The sequence below is a fragment of the Schistocerca nitens genome, chromosome 3, assembly GCF_023898315.1.
Source record: "Schistocerca nitens isolate TAMUIC-IGC-003100 chromosome 3, iqSchNite1.1, whole genome shotgun sequence".
Lineage (NCBI taxonomy): Eukaryota > Metazoa > Arthropoda > Insecta > Orthoptera > Acrididae > Schistocerca > Schistocerca nitens.
In genome coordinates, this window is record NC_064616.1 from 83,328,497 (window position 1) to 83,349,042 (window position 20,546).

The 20,546-nt window shown below is 39.6% G+C and overlaps 1 protein-coding gene across 1 annotated transcript in view; it reads right to left on the reverse strand.

Annotated features, from left to right (window-relative positions):
* Positions 1 to 4,139: 4,139 nt before the first annotated feature.
* Positions 4,140 to 20,546, reverse strand: part of LOC126248048 (xaa-Pro aminopeptidase 3-like) — a 230,057-nt gene continuing 213,650 nt past the window's right edge. Inside the window, exons 6-7 of the mRNA XM_049948682.1 lie at positions 11,743 to 11,863; positions 4,140 to 4,359 (exon numbers count right to left, since the gene is read on the reverse strand). Of these exons, the coding sequence (XP_049804639.1) occupies positions 4,199 to 4,359; positions 11,743 to 11,863 (282 nt within the window). The 3' untranslated portion in view covers positions 4,140 to 4,198. The remainder of the gene's footprint in view (positions 4,360 to 11,742; positions 11,864 to 20,546) is intronic.

Below are 20,546 nucleotides of genomic sequence, written 5' to 3' on the forward strand. Positions count from 1 at the left end.
AAAAGAATGTCTTCAGCATGTCGTGTTCTTTGGGTTCTATTATCAGTTTGTAATAGCCACTGTCTTGTGGTGACACTATTCCTATGTACGCCCAATTCTTCACTATGGGATTCTTTTCTGGGAATCAGAGACACAAAATGTGGACACAGTTTTAAACTGCAGAAAAGGGCCATAATAATAACCAAAAGCAGCAGTTTGGATAACTAGCAGGAACTGTAATAAAAACACCTTGGCCTTCATACATGCTGAGTGAATACACCTACCAATCTGTTGTGTATATCAAGGAAAACATTAGTAAGAATTTCACTAATAGTTCAATATGTAATCATGGGGACAAGATCCAGTTTAGCCTTGCATTTGCCACAGAAAAACAAATACAAAACTCGAAAAAGTACTTCCTATCAGGAAATAAAGTTGTTCAGTAAGTTCCCCAAGGAGATAAAAATATTGCTAAATTACATTGTTTAAAAAGGCAGTTAAAACATAATTCATAAATGATGCTTACTACACAATGGACTCAAAGTATGGAACAATGAAAAAGAGGGCAACTACAATACATAACAACAATGCAATGCTTTCATAAGAAAATCACGTGCCAAGGTCCATAGTGCAGGACAGTACTGCCTTGTCATTCTCTTGAGCTCAACACCTCACTCATCATGGGGGTATGCTGACTCAGTTTTCCATATGGACTGAATGGAGGCAATGGAATACACATGGGGCAGAGCAGCAAGTTTACAGACCTGTTGTCTGACTGGAGGGAGTGCAAGGAGCACAGCAGCATGTCTGTGGTCCTGGAGTCACTAGTGGTTGTCCACACTGTTTGCAGGGATAAGCTATCTTGTGTAAATTGTGTATAATCAAAAGAATATTGTAAACCGGGACCAAACAAATGGGGTAGTGCAACTGTCAGGACACTGACCTCATATTAAGGAGGATGGAGTTAACTGTGTCTGGTCATCTTGATTTAGGTTTTCTCTGATTTTCCAAAATCATTTCAGGCGAAAGCTGGAACAATTCCTTCAGCAAGACCATAGCCAACCAACTGTCTTAACCCAATGTAAACATACTTATGTTCTATGTGTATGAATAGTTGAGCTATTTGTTTTCTTTTCATTATGATGAAAAATCCCGTATCTTTTGAAACTATCCCTGGATGAATAAGTAAAAACTACAGCTGTCAAATAAATGTGTATTCCTTGCTCCTGTCATTTTTATCACCTACTAGTATCTACTAACAATTAATGTGTAACACATACCTTGTAATATTATGCCTCACTAGAGCCTCTACAAAAGTTATTGATATGAATTACACAGTTTTCTTTTAATATACCTTCTTCTAGACGAAGACAAATGACTGGCTGAATGATGACTCATCAAAATTATCACAGAAAATATGACAAACAAAATTCTCAATCGCAATGGCAACAGGGATGCTTTTTTAGAATAAAACACAGAAAATTTACCTGTACAGGTAGTTGTGCTACTTTAGGAAATAAAGTTAAAACATCTTACCAGAATATTCAATATTCAATGAATAAAGCAGAGAACTTGGGCAAATACCTAAATGAAACTAAACCAGATTTTCTCACAATGAATGAATTGGTTTGCAGGGAAGATGATGCGTGTGAATACAAGCTAAATAACTGCAAACTCATAAATTTTGTTCTATAGGAAGACACATGAATGTAGTAGGGTGGGCATTTATAACAGAACTGATATAACATTTCAAACAGTCAAATGGATTGATGATCTCAGTACAGAAATGGTACTTGTGGTTGCAGCAATAAATTTAAAACAGCTTGATTATAGCAGCTTTGCATAGGTTACCTGGACGCATAATTTAAGATTTTTTAGTTGCCTAGAGGACTTGCTGGAGAAGACATCATATTATAAAAAAGTCTCATTAAATAATAGCGTTAATTATTTGCAACAAGTCAATTTGTTGAGTGTTATAACTACAGGGTTTAAAAAATGGTATGTCTAAACTTTCAGGAAATATTCCTCCCACATAGAGGAAATAAATGTGCTATATGGGCATTGATGTGGAAATAATTGATTTCCACCTTAAGAGTTCATTTTCTTCTTTTCTTAACAATCATGTTAATTATAGGAAACACATAGAAACAGAATGTACCAGAATTAAACGAAATGTTTTCTTACATGAAACGTACAAAATATCCTCTTGGTTACATTTGGTTAAAATGCACAGCAACTTGTAATTGTTATTACCTTCGTTGCCAGTGTTTGTCATTCCAACTGAATGGAGGTAAAGTTGATATGTGACTCACTTCAATGTTGTGTTGAAATATGACAAAATTCATTGCTTGTGTTGACATGCGACTAATTTCATTGACCCGCCTCATTTCATTGATAATCCAGAACATAATGTAATGAACAGTAATGTACATAATTAAAATACACGGGGGAGGGAAAACTCACAGAATTACAAGTAATCAAAAGGCTGAAGACTGAAATCCACATACATCAGGAACAATTTTTTTTTTACAACAAACTACCGTTTGCTTTTAAGATAGCTTATTTAAATACCTTAAAAATAAATTGAAGCATTTATTAATGGGGAAATATGCTGCTGTTCAATAAGAGATTTCACATTGTAATATCTTCTTATAAATCTCTTAGTGTATATAGCCATAAGTTCATTTTTGTAACAAAAAACTGACAATTTCTGATCTTCACTTTTTATATAAATATATGAATTTATATTTCACTAGTAAGAAAAGTACAATTAGTACACCCTTTTACCTCAATGTATATGAAAGCTAAAGCAGTGGTGAGATCTGATCTTTTTTTTAAATGGGAAACAAAAAAATGACACCAGCAAATTCATCTTGTCTAAACTGTACTTTGCAGACACAAGTTGGTTCCCACAATGGCAACCTGAAGCTTTAGATAGTGTTTTAGTGTATTAGATGCACAACGCCAGTGATGCAAGTGTGATCCTGGAGTCCCTCTTTAAGCCAAAACGGTAAAATTTAAAAACAAAACTGTTGCTTCAAAGTTATCTGAAAGGGCGTTTTTCACAACCAAACAATGTCACACAACACATAATCCAATTTTTGGATGGAAAAATAACATTCAATTTTAAAAGAAAAATAATTTCTTTTAATGTTTTATCATATATCTTGGGTCTGCTGTTACAAGGCTCTAGCACAATAACTACCTTCAAAACACACTATCTAAAACCATGACACCTGATACATTCACTCATTTTGCATTTAGTCGTAGGTACAAAAACATTATTTACTGGAATCAGTCAGCCCCTACAAGTAAAATATGAAGTAGTGGTAAAAACTGCACCAAGATCCAAGATGTCACAGGGTATGAATGGTCTATTTTTCTTTATTGCTAGTTCCACATTGATATGCCAGAACTCCACCAACAAACTTTCAGAGGTGGTGCTACCGACCAAAACAAGAAAAAATGTCCAGTAAACACGGGCTTAAAATGCATATCTTATGAGCTATGAGCATTTGTTTAGTAGAAAAGATGAGTTTCACAGTAGCAAAGATGAACAAGTATTTATAACACTTAGTATGCACTTAAAATCCCATGTTAACTGGACTTTTTTTTCTTATGTTGGTCCATAATACCAGCTCTGAAAGTTTTTCATTGGAGTTCTGGTTCACCCCATATGTGAAACATACTCCATCCTCATGCAAATCTCCATGACTTCTGTCTCCAAAGTCAAAATGTCTGCTGGTACTTTCATCTGTTACTTACATCTTACCACACAATAATCACCTTTCAGGTTCTTTTCTCTTGTCACTTGTTATTACTGTTTTTCTTATATGCATTACTATTGTTCAGATTCCTCCCCCCTCCCCACCCTTCTTACCAGTACTCTCTCTCTCTCTCTCTCTCTCTCTCTCTCTCTCTCTCTCTCTCAGTGTGTGTGTGTGTGTGTGTGTGTGTGTGTGTGTGTGTGTGTGTACATTTTTTTTAAGGAAACAAAATCTCAACATACAGAGTAAAGAACAGATCATCAGTATTGTGCAGTCTATTCCATTGCAAATCCCAGCCTCTTTCCATTTTCTGATAGTGTGTGTTCTTTTCAGCTGTAGCACAATTTACAATTTATTTGTCTGATGAGGATACTTGCTTTAACTACATATAAGTTGATGGATTTCATTAGGCATTATATTTCAACGTAAGGAATATTCAGTTACAATCATATTCACAAGTCCACATCTTTTTCAATGTCTTCAGTGTGCTTGGGGCAGCTAGATGTCAATACAACAGGGCCATCTTCTGTAATGAGCACATCATCCTCAATGCGAATTCCAAGACCGCGGAATTCAGGAAAAATCATTTTGTTGTTCTTCTTGATATAAATACCTGCAACAGAACCAATGGAAGGGACTGGCACTTTAAGTGAAGATCAGTAAGATATTGCACAACTGAAGACATGGTGTCTGAAGGTACAGTCACCACTTTTAATATAATGAAGAAAGACATTGTCTTGGTCACTTCTTATGTATATCTCAAATACTGGTTTTACCATTTTTTACACATCACTCTCAGAACCAATATCTAAATACTGTGAAGTGAAGCTCATTCATGATGCAAAGATTCAAGGTTTTATTTCTTTTTTTATGTTACTGAATTTTCAGCCTTTTGAGGAGCTGCTTTTCACTGTAATGAGATGTTAGGTCTGATGATGATCTGTAAAAAGGTCAAAACTCGATATTTGAATCATAAAAAGTGACATAATGGTGTCTTGTCTTTTTCTTCAGTATAATACAGCGCAGACAGAGATCTATGTTAATTGTTACTATGTACCGGCAACATTCTACCACATAAAAAAGAAAACAAAAGATATATATATATATATATATATATATATATATATATATATATATATATATATATATATATATATATATATATATATATATTTTTTTTTTCGAAAGCTTGAATTTTGTGTGTGGGTTTGTGTGTCTATCGACCTGCCAGCGCTTTTGTTCGGTAAGTCACATCATCTTTGTTTTATATATATAACATTTCTCTTTACAGTAACTAAACTTGTAGAGTGACATCTGTACTGTCATTGACTCAACAAGGTTTCAAGTATATGACATTCATTACTACTTCAATACATGTTCCAAGTCTTGTTGAATAAGTCACTGCTTTTCCTCTCTGCTTACATCAGATTCCTAGTATATAGTATTGTATGAGTTCTTTTGCTTTCTTTGGGAGCAGGAACACATGCCGATTTCCTGGAAGTCTCATTATTCCGTGTATGAGTCACATCATTGTTGGGAACACCTTGGTAGAGAACAGTGGGATTTGTAACACTCTCACTCTGCATGCAATCTGTGATCCTATTTTGAAATTCATTCATTAGTCAAGGCAGTGGGAAGCCATTTACACACATTCAAGTATGTGTTGTGCATCTGACTCACAGAGAGGATCCTATATATATATTTCCTTTGGTGCAGATTTATGAAGTCATTAACTTGGTTGGCAGAAAAATGCCAAAGTTTCTGGATGATGCCTTCCACTCAGCTGGAAACTAAAAGTTGATACCATGTTTCATAGACAATACTGTATAACTAGAACCAAAATGATGCCCTGCAAGCTACATACATTTCCAACACTTTCTTTCCCTTTCACCAGAAGAATCCAAGTATGAGTTCACAGTAAATGTAACAGAGATCCTTGCTTCAGTCATGTGGGACAATCTGTAACTAGGTCCATCCTGTAATCACAATATCTGCAGTCACAGATGAATGGGCAGATGGATGTGGCTACAAGGTATACACTGAGTGTGCATGGTAGTCATTTCCATCCACTGATCATATACTTACTGACAAACACAAATATGACACATGAGTGAAGTGCTGCTCTCTACAATGACAAGGTTGTAAGACCTCAAAAAAGTGCTTGCCAAAAACTGATAGCTCACTGAGTATTACACAGCAAAAAGTGTGAAACCCTCAAGGTTTTTAATCACATGTAAAGAAAATAATAATGCAATAAAGAAAATAAAGGTTAAAGCTTTTAAACTCACAGTTAACCAAAGGCAAAAGAAAAACGTTAGAAATTCTTAAGACAGTTTGTTTAATCAGGCAAATAAAATGTAACGTTACCTAAAATGTGTCAGAAAGGTTTAAAAGAATGTCAAAATAAGCAAGAAAGTTAAGCGATTACTCATACCAAACAACAATATAAAATTATATCAAAAACTTGCCATGCAGGAAATGTTCTTTCCAACACGAGCTATCCAGGCATGGCTCGCAACCCGTCCTTAAGGTATTATTTCTGTCAGTAATTCTCTCCTGTTTTCCAAACTTCTGAATACCTAGTTGGACTAGCACTTCTGTAAGAAAGTATTGGTCACAGCCTAGGGGTTGATTATAAAACGAATCTCATTCTGCACCAGAGGTTGTTATTACTATATTAATGTCCATCCATCGTTTTCCTAAGTTTTTCATTATTCACCAAGTCTTAATTATTGATGATTAACAGACATAGCCATGAACATATTTGCCTTGATCCAGCATTGGATTTATCTATTTTCTGAACAACATAAGTGTGACAAAGTAGCTCAGAGCTACTTTCAGTTTTCAGATGTCATTTTAGGCTTGTTCATCAGGGGGTGATTGTGGTTTCCAAATATCTTAAGTGTTCAGATTCTTTGTCACTGTCACACCATTCATGATCTTGTCTGCATGTCAGTCATTTCTTGAGCAAAAGAAGTATCTGATACTTATTTTCAGCACGTTTCTGACACCCTACATGCATCACCCAACACATTAATGAGTAACAGCCTCTGGTTTCTAATACCAGACAAAGTAATTTTCAGCTCCTCTTGCGTAACAATGAATTTATGCATATACACTCCTGGAAATTGAAATAAGAACACCGTGAATTCATTGTCCCAGGAAGGGGAAACTTTATTGACACATTCCTGGGGTCAGATACATCACATGATCACACTGACAGAACCACAGGCACATAGACACAGGCAACAGAGCATGCACAATGTCGGCACTAGTACAGTGTATATTCACCTTTCGCAGCAATGCAGGCTGCTATTCTCCCATGGAGACGATCATAGAGATACTGGATGTAGTCCTGTGGAACGGCTTGCCATGCCATTTCCACCTGGCGCCTCAGTTGGACCAGCATTCGTGCTGGACGTGCAGACCGCGTGAGACGACGCTTCATCCAGTCCCAAACATGCTCAATGGGGGACAGATCCGGAGATCTTGCTGGCCAGGGTAGTTGACTTACACCTTCTAGAGCACGTTGGGTGGCACGGGATACATGCGGACGTGCATTGTCCTGTTGGAACAGAAAGTTCCCTTGCCGGTCTAGGAATGGTAGAACAATGGGTTCGATGACGGTTTGGATGTACCGTGCACTATTCAGTGTCCCCTCGACGATCACCAGTGGTGTACAGCCAGTGTAGGAGATCGCTCCCCACACCATGATGCCGGGTGTTGGCCCTGTGTGCCTCGGTCGTATGCAGTCCTGATTGTGGCGCTCACCTGCACGGCGCCAAACACGCATACGACCATCATTGGCACCAAGGCAGAAGCGACTCTCATCGCTGAAGACGACACGTCTCCATTCGTCCCTCCATTCACGTCTGTCGCGACACCACTGGAGGCGGGCGGCACGATGTTGGGGCGTGAGCGGAAGACGGCCTAACGGTGTGCGGGACCGTAGCCCAGCTTCATGGAGACGGTTGCGAATGGCCCTCGCCGATACCCCAGGAGCAACAGTGTCCCTAATTTGCTGGGAAGTGGCGGTGCGGTCCCCTACGGCACTGCGTAGGATCCTACGGTCTTGGCGTGCATCCGTGCGTCGCTGCGGTCCGGTCCCAGGTCGACGAGCACGTGCACCTTCCGCCGACCACAGGCGACAACATCGATGTACTGTGGAGACCTCACGCCCCACGTGTTGAGCAATTCGGCGGTACGTCCACCCGGCCTCCCGCATGCCCACTATACGCCCTCGCTCAAAGTCCGTCAACTGCACATACGGTTCACGTCCACGCTGTCGCGGCATGCTACCAGTGTTAAAGACTGCGATGGAGCTCCGTATGCCACGGCAAACTGGCTGACACTGACGGCGGCGGTGCACAAATGCTGCGCAGCTAGCGCCATTCGACGGCCAACACCGCGGTTCCTGGTGTGTCCGCTGTGCCGTGCGTGTGATCATTGCTTGTACAGCCCTCTCGCTGTGTCCGGAGCAAGTATGGTGGGTCTGACACACCAGTGTCAATGTGTTCTTTTTTCCATTTCCAGGAGTGTATAATAAGTTGTACTTTCAATGGGGCTAAATTCCAGTTCATATTCGGTCTTATCTTTTGACAAATAATATTAAAAAAAAAATACACTTGCAATTCAGAGTGCATCCAGTTTTCTCTGCAATAGGATAACTTTTGAATCTAATTTTACTTGGGAAAATGAGCTGTAAGCAAACTGGAAGTAAAAAGTTATCAAATTCTGGAATGTTCTACAACCATATGCATAGTTCAGTGTTATGACTCTTTGTTGGTCTCAAACTGTAATACCAAGATATGACCAATATTCTTACAGAAGTAAGCTGTGGATGAATTAACACTAGCACTACTAATACTACAACAATTCACTGTTCACTTACAAAAAATTTATGAAAATAAACCTGCTCAAAAACTAAAATAAGTAAATCAGATGCAGGTATGTTCTGTGAATGATCTCAGAAAAAAATTCAGTGTATTGATAGCTCCAAATTATGACAGTTGTTCACCAAATAACCACACTGGGCACAGGACTGGCACCTCGTCATCTTTTCAGACAAGTCCGGCTCTGTGTATAGCATCACAAGGGACACATCCAAATGAGGACACTTTGAGATGAAAAGACATTGCCAGATTGCATTCAGCATCACCATCATCATACATGCCTAGAACTGGGCATGCTGGTATGGGATGCCATTGGGTATACAACATTATCACCTCTGGTTTGCATAGCTGGCAATTTGAATAGCATGCATTACATTTTTGATGTGTTACGACTGTTGGCTGTGGCTTATTTTCAGGTATCCGTGACATCATCTTTCAAAAGCAATACAGAGTGTGTGTGACTTGCTCTGACCAGAACATTCTCCAGATCTCTCCCCATTGAAAGCACCCAGTCGCAGGTTGCAGAAAGAATGACATGATGAGAATCACCAGCCACTACAACTGATGAACTCTGGTGCAGAGTTTAGCAGCACGGAGTGATGTACCCATATCTGTCATCCAAACTCAGTTTGACTTGATGCCCAGCCATGTTACAGCTGGTTTTGCAGCTAGAAGTGGTAGCTCTGTGTACCCCCAGATCATTTACAAATTTAATCACGTATTGTTCCTCGTACACTGCAAACACACAATAATTAAAATTTTGATATTTGATATCTGCCCGTTAGGTGCTACTGTAATGGCCAGCAGCATGAAATATCGTATTACTAAAAATTTTCATAACCATGGTATATCAAATCTGGCAAATATGAGTCTTTCATGAGGAATACTGGGCTGTTTAACATGATTATTTTATGGTCCTGACACTACTTTATTTGGCTTGTTAATCCTGGTTCTTCCAAGGACTATTGTGCTAGTTTTCTTATTTCAAGGTAACTAAACACTGGGGGTATCATAACCGATGTTTCTTTACTACAGAAAAATCTGATGCTCAAAATGCCATTTTAAAAGTTTGTTGTACAAGAGCAAGGATAAGTACACTGATAAGCCAAAACATTAGGACCACTACCCACCATGATGTTGGATGCTGCCTGGTGGCTTTGAGGTTATGTGACACAGTAAAAAAAGTATGTATGCAGAGCAGACACAGATGGGGGGATCACACTAGCAAAAATATAGACTGCAAATGGGAAAATCAATTGAGATAAGCAACTTTGACAAAGGATAGTTATTACAAAGAGCCTGTGAACAAGTATCTCAAAAATGGTAAAACTGGGTCAATGTTCACATGCTACTGTCATGAGCATCTATGGAAAGAGATACAAGGACAGTGAAATTACCACTTGGTGCTAAATGGTTGGACGTCCATGACTCTTCACAGAATGTGGGGTTCAGAGGCTTTTCTGCTCTGTAAAGTAAGATAGAAGGTGATCTGTGGCATCTCTGCCGAAACAGCACAATGCTGGTGCATGCACAAGTGTTTCAGAGCACTGTCAATTATGTTTGCAGTGGGCACAGGACCATAAGGATTTGACTGTCAATCGGCTCTTTGGGTGAATCAGATTTTTGTTACACTAGGTCGATGGTCATCTCCACGAATGCCATTGTCGAGGTCAACGGAGGCTCGAAACCTGCGCGCACAATGGACACAGGTCGTGGGAGCTGTATTATGCTATGGGAGACATTCTCCTGCATTTGCACAAAAACTGTGTTAGTAATTGAAGACACGCTGATAGCTGTAAACCACCTGCATCCCTTCATGTTTGATGTATTCCACAACAGCAATGTTCTCTTTCAGCAGTATGACTGTCCATGTCTCAGCGCCAGAACCATACTATAGTGGTTTTAGGAGCATTACAGTGAGCTCATCACTGATGTCTCAGTGACCAAATTTGCCTGATGTAACTCTTATGGGACCCATCTGGGTCACTATCAGGCGCCATCACCATTCGCGCAAATCACACGACCTGTGTGTAAATACCTAATGCCACATACCTCCACAAACCTACCAACAAACTGTCACCCCTTAAATGCAGAATCAGTTATGTATTTCACTCCATAGATGGACAAACAAGCTATTAAGCAGATGGTCATAAGGTTTTGGTACATCAATGTATAATTTAAACTACAGAAACATAAGTGACACATAAAACAAGTAGACCTGTTCAAACAACTGCAATCTTTAACTTATGTATTTTAAAAAATTGTTATTTAATATTTTTTTGTATTTTCAGTATAGCTGCACTTCCACTATGGTTAGTAATCAGTAAATAAATCCAAAGTAGCCAACCAGTCGCAACAAAAGGTGGTTTTATTCCATCTTTGACCACGGTTTTGACAAATGCAAACTTGTCTTCTACAGAAATTCACACTGGAAAAAAATACCAAATAATGAAGCAATCTGACTTTGGCCAATGAAAATATGTGGTCACTGCATGTCACTGTATACATTACTAAATATGCTTCCCCCTATGAAAAGGGCTTGTCAAGAAAGAGTAGTTAAACTTCAGAAATAAAGCCAATCAAATAAAATGACAGGTAATGTTACGAGCTGCTCAGTGACAAGTAAACTCAGAGTTGGCATGCACCTCATAACAAGATGTGACATTTTATTTTGTTGGCTTTGTGTCTCAATTTCAACAATTCTTACTCAAAAAGCCCAGATCGTAGGAGTCAGCATATATAACAATATATAAAATGATGCGTGCTGAGAGCATATTTTCATTGGGCAAATGTCTGATCATTTCATGATTTGGTGTTTTCCCAATGTGAATTTAGTTACATATATTTCTGAAGAAGACAGGTTTACATCCGTCGAAACAACGGTCTAATGTCGAATAAAACAACTGTTTGTTGGCTCTAGTTGGATGCTTTGGATTTATTTATTATGTTGTTATTTGTTGCCGAATACAGAAATTATTGGAGTTTCCAAATACAGTGACCTGTATCATTTAAATACATGCAACATCAGGCATTCTATAATATATTGTGCTGTTATTTTTTGATATCCTACTGATTACCTATGAAGAACAGTTGAAACAACTCACCTGGTTCCACAGTCACTGTCATTCTCGGTTCTAATCTTATACTACGAGCAATAAGAGGTGTGTCATGAACATCCATTCCCAAGTAATGGCTGACGTGATGGGGGCACAATGAAAACCCGACCTGCAATGTTAAACATCTTTATTTGAACTCGTGACGATAAAAAATAGGAATACTTCAGTGGTATGCATATACCACAGACAACAGTTTAACTGCTGTTTCACAACAGTTTAAAAGAAGTTTCATTTGCATATTTTCTACAGCTAAACATTTTGAAACAGCTATGACAAAATCCTCTGAGAAGAAGGAGAAATACAAAAAATTAATATTCCTACAGACATACATCATATAAAGAATAAGATATTCACATTTCCTAACACTAAAACACAAACAAGTGCTCCCTTATTAGTCCTAAGGGGAAATGAATTAGAAACTTACATCATAATGGTGAAATGCACAAAATATGTTTAGACAGATAATATGCAGGCATGGGACTACAGCAAACTGGTTTGTTTTAAATGAAAACTGTGTCAATTGGTGTCTCAAATTAATACTACTCACTGCTGGCTCAGTTTGACATCCAGTGAATATGCTTAGAAAAATACAATAGGCAAGTCTGGGATTCTCACACACAACAGTACCATATTTGCATTTTGAACAAATTCAACATGAGGGCAACCATTATCCTCACCAAATATGGCATCTGTCACCTTTTTAAGGTTGGATGGATATTTTTTTGTAGAATTCTTTGTATATTTGAATGCAGTTCCCTGTATCAAAACTGGAGGGATTGTAAATTATATGTTACGGCATCCCTCACAATGACATAGCAATTGTAAAATGCGATACTCGAGATGCTCCTTTTGCTTGCATGCTGCTGAGGATTCTCTATACTAAGTTCACCACACAGTGCTACAATATCCGCTCATAATAAAACCACTAACGGAATAACTCAGTGCTGTCAATAGTTTAATGGCGGGCAACAAAAAAGATACAATTAAAAAGAAAGTAGATCTGGATTTTATGTCCCATCAACAATAAGATTACTAGAGATGGGGCCCATGCTTGGATTAGGGAAGGATGAGGTTTTGACCATGTTCCTTCAAAAAGGACCACTCTGGTATCCATCTTAAACCATTTAGGGTAACCATGAAAAGCCTAAATATAGGTAGGCAGACAAGGATTTTAACCTTCATCTTCCTGAATGTGAGTCCAGTATCTTTACTACTATGCTGCTTTGCTTGGTAGAAACTATAGTTCCTGTCTTGTACAAGGTCACGGTATCATTCTTTCTACAAATGGTTAATCACTAATGATACGATATATCTCTGTTTGGAGCACAGCGATGATAAGCAGAAACAATGAGTCTATTCTTTACTTCTACATCTACATGGAGACTTTACAAGGAACTGTATGGTACATGGAAAAGGGTATCTTGTACCACTACTAGTTATTTCCTTCCCTACTCCACTTACAAATAGAGCGAGGACAAAACTGCTGTCTATATTCCTCTGAACAAGCCCCAATTTCTCTTATCTTCATGGTCCTTACACAAAATGTAGATTGGTGGCAGTACAATTGTTCTGCAGTCAACTTCAAATGCCAGCTGTGGATTCTCATTTGAGTTCACAAACAATATCCAAAATATTCATGTGCTGTTCGAATCTACCGGTAAGAAATCTGGCAGCCCACCTCTGAATGGCTTCGATGTCCTCCTTTAATCTGACCTGGTGGGGTTCCTGAACACTGTAGCAGTACTCAAGAATGGGTATCACTAATATTCTATAATGCTGTCTCCTTTACAGATGAGCCACATTTTCCTAAAATTCTTCCAATAAACTGAGGTCAACCATTCACTTTCCCTACTACCATGCCTATGTGCTCATTCCCTTTCATATTGTTTTGTGTTATACCTCGATATTGTCACGGCAGAAGCTGAGTAGCACCGTGGTGTAGAGCAGGCTGTTCCAGTTCGTCGGCTCCGTTGTGAGCCGCGGAGCGCTCCCTGCTCCAGGGAGCCGCGTCGCTCGCTGTGACCATTCAAGTGGGCCGGCACGTGGCACGGCTGGCTGAGGCAGGCGGCAAGGCAAGCGTTTTGATGTGCCAGCTGCGTCTTACAAGATCGACAACCTCATACTCTTAGCTGCTAAGACGTGGTGACATACTACACCAGGAAATACAATGTTCAGGAAATAAATAAGAAACAACTCTTTTACAAGAAATTCCATACTAATTTATTGGGCCTCTGTAGCTTGACTTTTCTTTTCATTACAAGATCGAAAATATCAGGCGTCAAAGTGTTCGCAGCGTTAATGCGGAGGATGGCCTTCATTGTTGCATCCTGAAGAAACGATCGTTCCTTACTTTTTACTCTTTTTATTGCTGAGAAAAGCTGCTCACAATAATTCGTAGATCTAAACATGCCCATGAATGTAACTTTTGCATGAAAGCTTTGATCCGGTCGTGCATGTCAACGATTAGCTTCCCTTTGCCCTGCAATGACAGATTTAAATTATTCAGATGCATAGTTATGTCAGCTAGGAACGCCAGCTCTGATATCCATTTTATATCTTTCAGACAACGCATTTCTTCCCCTTTCATTTCGAGAAAAAGGGTTATTTCCTCATGAATGGCAAAGAAAACATCAAGAACTTTTCCCCGACTCAGCCAACGAACTATACTGTGGTAAGGTATATCCCCATACTCCGCTTCCATATCTTTCAGGAATCCTTTGAATTGACGATGATTCACACCGTGACGCCGCACAAAATTCACACACTTCTTTCATTACGCCACCTAGCTCTACTGTTTCAGCGCACAGTGCCTCTTGGTGAATAAAACAATGAACAGTCAAAATGTCTTTCCCGAATTCGTCCCTGAGTTTATTTTTCAAACGAGAAGCATAACCTTGGTGACAGCCGATCATTTATGGTGCACCGTCTGTCGCTACAGTATGGAGCTTATCCCACGGCAAATTCAAATTGTCCACTGATTCACAAACAACGTCAAAAATGTCACGTATTGGTGCGGTGTAATCTAGTGGTACCACATCCAAGAGTTCTTCAGTCACTTGCAGCTCCATGTCGACACCACACACGAAGACTGCAAGCTGAGCACAGTCCGATATGTCGGTGCTTTAGTCAAGCGCTAGCGAAAATGCAACAAAGCTCTCCGCCTTTTTCCTGAGCTGTGTCTCTAAATCTGCTGCCATGTCCAGGATTCGACGAGATATTGTTTGCTTCGACAGGCAAACCCCTTAAATTGCCTGCACCTCCCTTGGAAATAAACATTCTGCAACTGCTCCCATGCACGATTTTACAAGTGGTCCCACTGAAAACGGCTTGCCACTCGTCGCAATGATGTGAACGACCCTGTAGCTTGCTCGAATTGCAGATTCGGTAGTGTTTTCTCCGCTCTCATTCACCTGAAAATTATAAACGCATTACAGAACACGAACTATGTTGCATGTTTTGATACCCTCCGTATTACGAAACCGTTTTTAAACTTACGTCCCCTGGTATGCAGTTTCTGAGCCTGGATATCAGTTCTCTGCGTGCAATGCCTTCTACCTGATCGTAGTGCGCTGCGTGAAGACGTGTATAATGTCATTGTATATTGTACCTCTTCGCAGAATTAAATACTTTATGACATACAAGACACTGCGGACGACCATCCCTCTCAATGAATAGAAAGGTATCCTCCAATAGAGATCCAGGGCTCCCGCGGCTAATCATCGCTGTCATTGAACACGGATTATTGCGTCAGTTGCGGATGCATGCGGCCAGGGGGCAGTGAGTTCGCTTTCCCCCTCCACGCGGGCTCCGAGCTGCCGCAGTGAGCGCTCCGGAGCGCTCCGGCTCCCTGGAGCTCGGTTGGAACAGCCTGGTGTAGAGGCTATAATACTTAACTGTTGCATGGAGCACCATGACTTCGAAACTCACCTGGACTGTACAATTTCAATTTCTATATTCAGTTTGAGTACATTCTAGAAGAATCTACAAATGTCACGAATCATTGTACTGGAATGTTCTGTAGCTGTATACATACTGTATGTGTTCTGGCCGGAGGCAGTTCGCTCCACGCTCTTGTATGTGCAAGTGCTGAATAAACCTTCGTTAAGTGAAGTTAGTGTTCGTCATTCATCTAATTACATTTACTTCTACACGACATTATTCTGGTCGAGGTGCCAGGTATTGGAACTTGTGATAACGCACATTATCGACAACACAGTGGCTCCCATCAGGCCACGACAGAGTCGCCATTTGCGTGGCGAGAAACTGGAGTTCGAGCCATATTCAACAGATCACAATCTATCAGAGACAGAAGAAGAAGAGGACGTTACGATGACAGCAACTGTGTGCCACCACATAAGACATCCTTTTGGGTTCTCTGGTGGTGATGGCCAAGATCCAAACAAATGGCTGAAGGTATATGAGTGTATAGCCAACTTTAACAAATGGGATGACACCGTGTGTTTGGCTAATGCATTTTCTACTTCGAGGGCACTGCCAAGCAATGGTATGAGAACAACAAGGACAAGCTCACAAGCTGGAAAGTATTCCAAGCAGAACTGCGTAAGTATTTCGGCAACACACAATGACAGAAGTGCAAGGATGAGGATAAATTAAAGTGCAGGGCACAGCGTCCAGGAGAAACTACAGCATCATACATTCAAGACATCTTGGAGCTCTGTAAAATAGTGGATCCTAGAATGAAGGAGGAACATAAGGTTGCACATCTCATGAAGGGTGTTTCTGAGGACATGTAACAAGCCCTACTCCTGAAGGAGGTTTCGACAGCAGACGACTTCATAAAACGGTGCCAGTATATCAAGACAATGCATCAAAAAAGAATTACACGCTAGAAGTTTGAACGGCTTCCAAATGTCGTATCGACGTCTGTGACGGATGAAGGAACTGATTTCACAAGTGTTCTTCATCAGATGGTGAGAGAGGAAGTTCAGAAGGCACTTTGATATCACAGAAAGCAAAAAACTGAGATGCTTCAAGAGGTCATAAGGGAGAAAGTGGAACAGACATTGAACTCAATCTCTTGTCCTTCATTTCCCTTTAAAACGGTGAAAAAGTCGAGACCCAGGCAGAGTTACAATGCCGCATGAGGAACCTGTATGGGCACCAGAACAAGAAGATGTGGGTGCAGGATGACATAGGTCACCATCACCGCAAGCTAGCTGCAGGAGAGGATGCTCCCCAACACACTGTTTAGAAGCTCCAGCCGATCACCTAGCCACCACAACCTGGAAAACTAAAGGGTGCAACCTTCCTTGGAGGTGACGCCGACGAGAAAAAAATCCTCCGATGTCGATCACTACAAAAATGATAGGAAACTATGTCAATATCCTCATGGATGACCAACCAGCCTAAGCTCTCGTGCACTCCGGAGCATCATACTCAGTCATTTTGGAGAAGTACTGTCACCAGTTGCAGAAAACCGTATTAGTCGACAACAAAAGGTCTCTGCTGAAGATGGCTAATGGGAAATATGTAAAACCTACAGGAAGTTGTACCATTCATGTGTGTATAAGTGGCCACACACAGCTCTTAGAATTCACCATCTTACGAGTGTGTAGTAATGACGTCATTCTCGGATGGGACTTTTTGAAAGCTTCTCAGGCAATTATACATTGTGGTCTCTCGAAGATTATGCTAGACGAGACGAGATACTGTGGACAGGAAGATGCGCATCCGAGTGTGTGGAGACTATGTGTGTTGGATGAAGTGATCACTCCTGCAGTAGAAAGGTAACTGTCATGTGTCATGCCATGCATCAACCCATGGACCTTGTAGTGTAATGTAAGAGAAGCATACCACTGAAGAATAACTTGGTCATCCCAGTCACTGTCATCTTGTTTAAGAATGGATTCGGTGGATTGTGGATAGTTAACTGTCACCGAGAACTGCAGCTCCTTCCAAGATGCATGTGCACAGCAAAAGCTGAGCCATTAATTGAAGAACAGCTGAGCATCATAGAAATCTCCCATGCCATGTCTGTGGGTGAAATTAGCACTACCCCTATGAGACTAGATCTTCTTGCTCGACTATCACCATATCTCACTAAGGAACAACAGAAGAAGCTACTTACCATTCTTCAAGAGTTCTCTGAGTGCTTCAATCCACAGATGAAGAGCAAATTAGACAAATCAACGGTGAATCAATGGATTAGCATTGGAGACCATCAAACAAAAAGCCAAAGAGCATAGGGTGTGTCAACAATGGAATGTTGAATAATTCGCGACGAAGTAGAGAAAATGATGAAGAATGACATCATTCAGCCTTTGCAGAGTCCATGGTTGTCACCAGTGGTTCTCGCCAGCAAGAAGGATGGCAGTTGGCGCTTTTGTGTTGATTACAAGAAGCTTAATAAGATAACTAAAAAGGACGTTTACACTCTTCCATGAATTGACGATACACTAGATTGTCTGGAAGAGGCTACGTTTTTTTCAACCATGGACATATACTCGGGATATTGGCAAATCCAAGTAGATGACGCTGATCGTGAGAAAACTGCATTCTTCACCCCTGAGGGCCTGTATGAGTTTAAGGTAATGCCGTTTGGTTTGTGTAATGCACCAGCAACTTTTGAACAGATGACAGATAATCTTCTATGTCCCCTGAAGTGGACGATGTGTCTTTGTTATTTACATGAAATTATAGTGTTCACAGAGACTTTTGATGAACATATAAAAAGACTGAGGGCCGTTCTTAAGTGTCTTCAACAAGGCGGATTAGATTAGATTTACTTTCATTCCAATTGATCCATAGTGAGGAGGTCCTCCAGGATGTGGAACATGTCAGAAAAACAACAATACATGACAAATATTTACAACTAAAACAAATAAGCTAATGTACCATTCCACAGGTCCCAAGTGGAATGATCGTCATTTTACAAATACTAATGCACTGAATTTAAAATAAAAAAGTTTTTTATTTATTTATAAGGTAATACAACTACTGTAATACTTATTTACAATGAACACATTACTGCACTGAAATGGTGCAGAAGTTAGATTATACTAGCACACACACACACACACACACACACACACACACACACACACACACAAATTTTCAATGAACACATTACTGCACTGAAATTGTGCAGAAGTTATGTTGTACTTATATACAAATCAGTTGGTTTTACTAAGAAATTCATCAATGGAGTAGAAGGAGTTTGCCACCAATAAATCCTTTAGGCTTCTCTTAAACTGAATTTCATTGGTTGTTAAGCTTTTTATGGCTGCTGGCAAGTTATTGAAAATGTGTGTTCCTGAATAATGCACACCTTTTTGTACGACTTTAAATCCTTGTGAAGATTATTCTTATTTCTAGTATTGATTCCATGAATTGAGCTGTTGGTTTGAAAAAGTGATATATTTTTAATGACAAATTTCATTAAGGAATAAATATATTGGGAAGCAGTAGTTAGTATCCCTAGTTCCCTAAACAGGCTTCTGCAGGATGTTCTTGAGTTCACACCACATACAACTCTCACTGCACGTTTTTGTGCCCGGAAAACTTTAGCTTGGCTTGATGAATTACCCCAAAAAATAATCCCATATGACATTATGGAATGAAAGTAAGCATAGTATGCCAGCTTTTTCATTTTTATATCCCCTATGTCTGACAAAATTCGCATTGCAAACAGAGATTTGTTAAGACGCTTCAGCAGTTCTGTGGTGTGCTCCTCCCAGTTGAATTTATTATCAAGCTGTAATCCCAAGAATTTAACACTGTCCCCTTCTTCTATCTTCTTGTCATTGTATGTTAGACATATACTCTTGGGACACCCCTTACAAGTTCTGAACTGCATGTAATGTGTTTTTTCAAAGTTTAGCGACAAAGAATTGGCTAGGAACCAGTGATTAATGTCCACAAATATTTTATTGGCTGATCTTTCTAAGACTACACTTGATTTGCTATTTATTGCAATGTTTGTATCATCGGCAAACAAAACAAACTTGGCATCTGGTAATGTTACTGATGAAAGGTCATTGATATACACAAGAAAAGGTAAGGGCCCCAAAATGGAACCTTGTGGGACCCCACATGTAATTAGTTCCCAGTTGGATGATGCCTAATAGCTTGATACATGTCTCTTTCCTGATAACACCCTTTGTCTCCTGCCAGAGATATAAGATTTGAACCATTTTGCAGCATTTCCTGTTATACTATAATATTCTAGTTTACTTAAAAGGATATTGTGATTTACACAGTCAAATGCCTTTGACAGATCACAAAATATACCAGTTGCCTGCAATTTTTTGTCTAATGAATTAAGCACATTTTCACTGTAAGTGTAGATAGCCTTCTCAATATCAGAACCTTTTAGAAATCCAAACTGTGACTTTGACAGTATGTTATTTGAGATAAGATGGTTATAAAGACGACTGTACATTACTTTTTCGAAAATTTTTGAGAATGCTGGCAACAGTGAAATTGGACAGAAATTTGATGCTATTTTTTTATCTCCCTTCTTAAACAGTGGCTTAACTTCAGCATATTTCAGCCATTCAGGAAATATTCCACTAATAAACGACTGGTTACACAGATAGCTCAATATATAGCGGACTGAAACTTAATCCAAGAAAGTGTCTCTTTGGAGGGGGGGGGAACTTGGACACCTTGTGTCAAACGAAAGTGTGTAGCCAGACCCAGAAAAGGTGAGATCTATAATGGAATTTCCTATTCCTAAAAGTATTAGAAATTATGAAGCTTCCTTGGATTATGTTCTTATTACCGTTGTTTTATCAAAGACTTTTGTATCAAAGCCAGGCCACTCCAAGAGT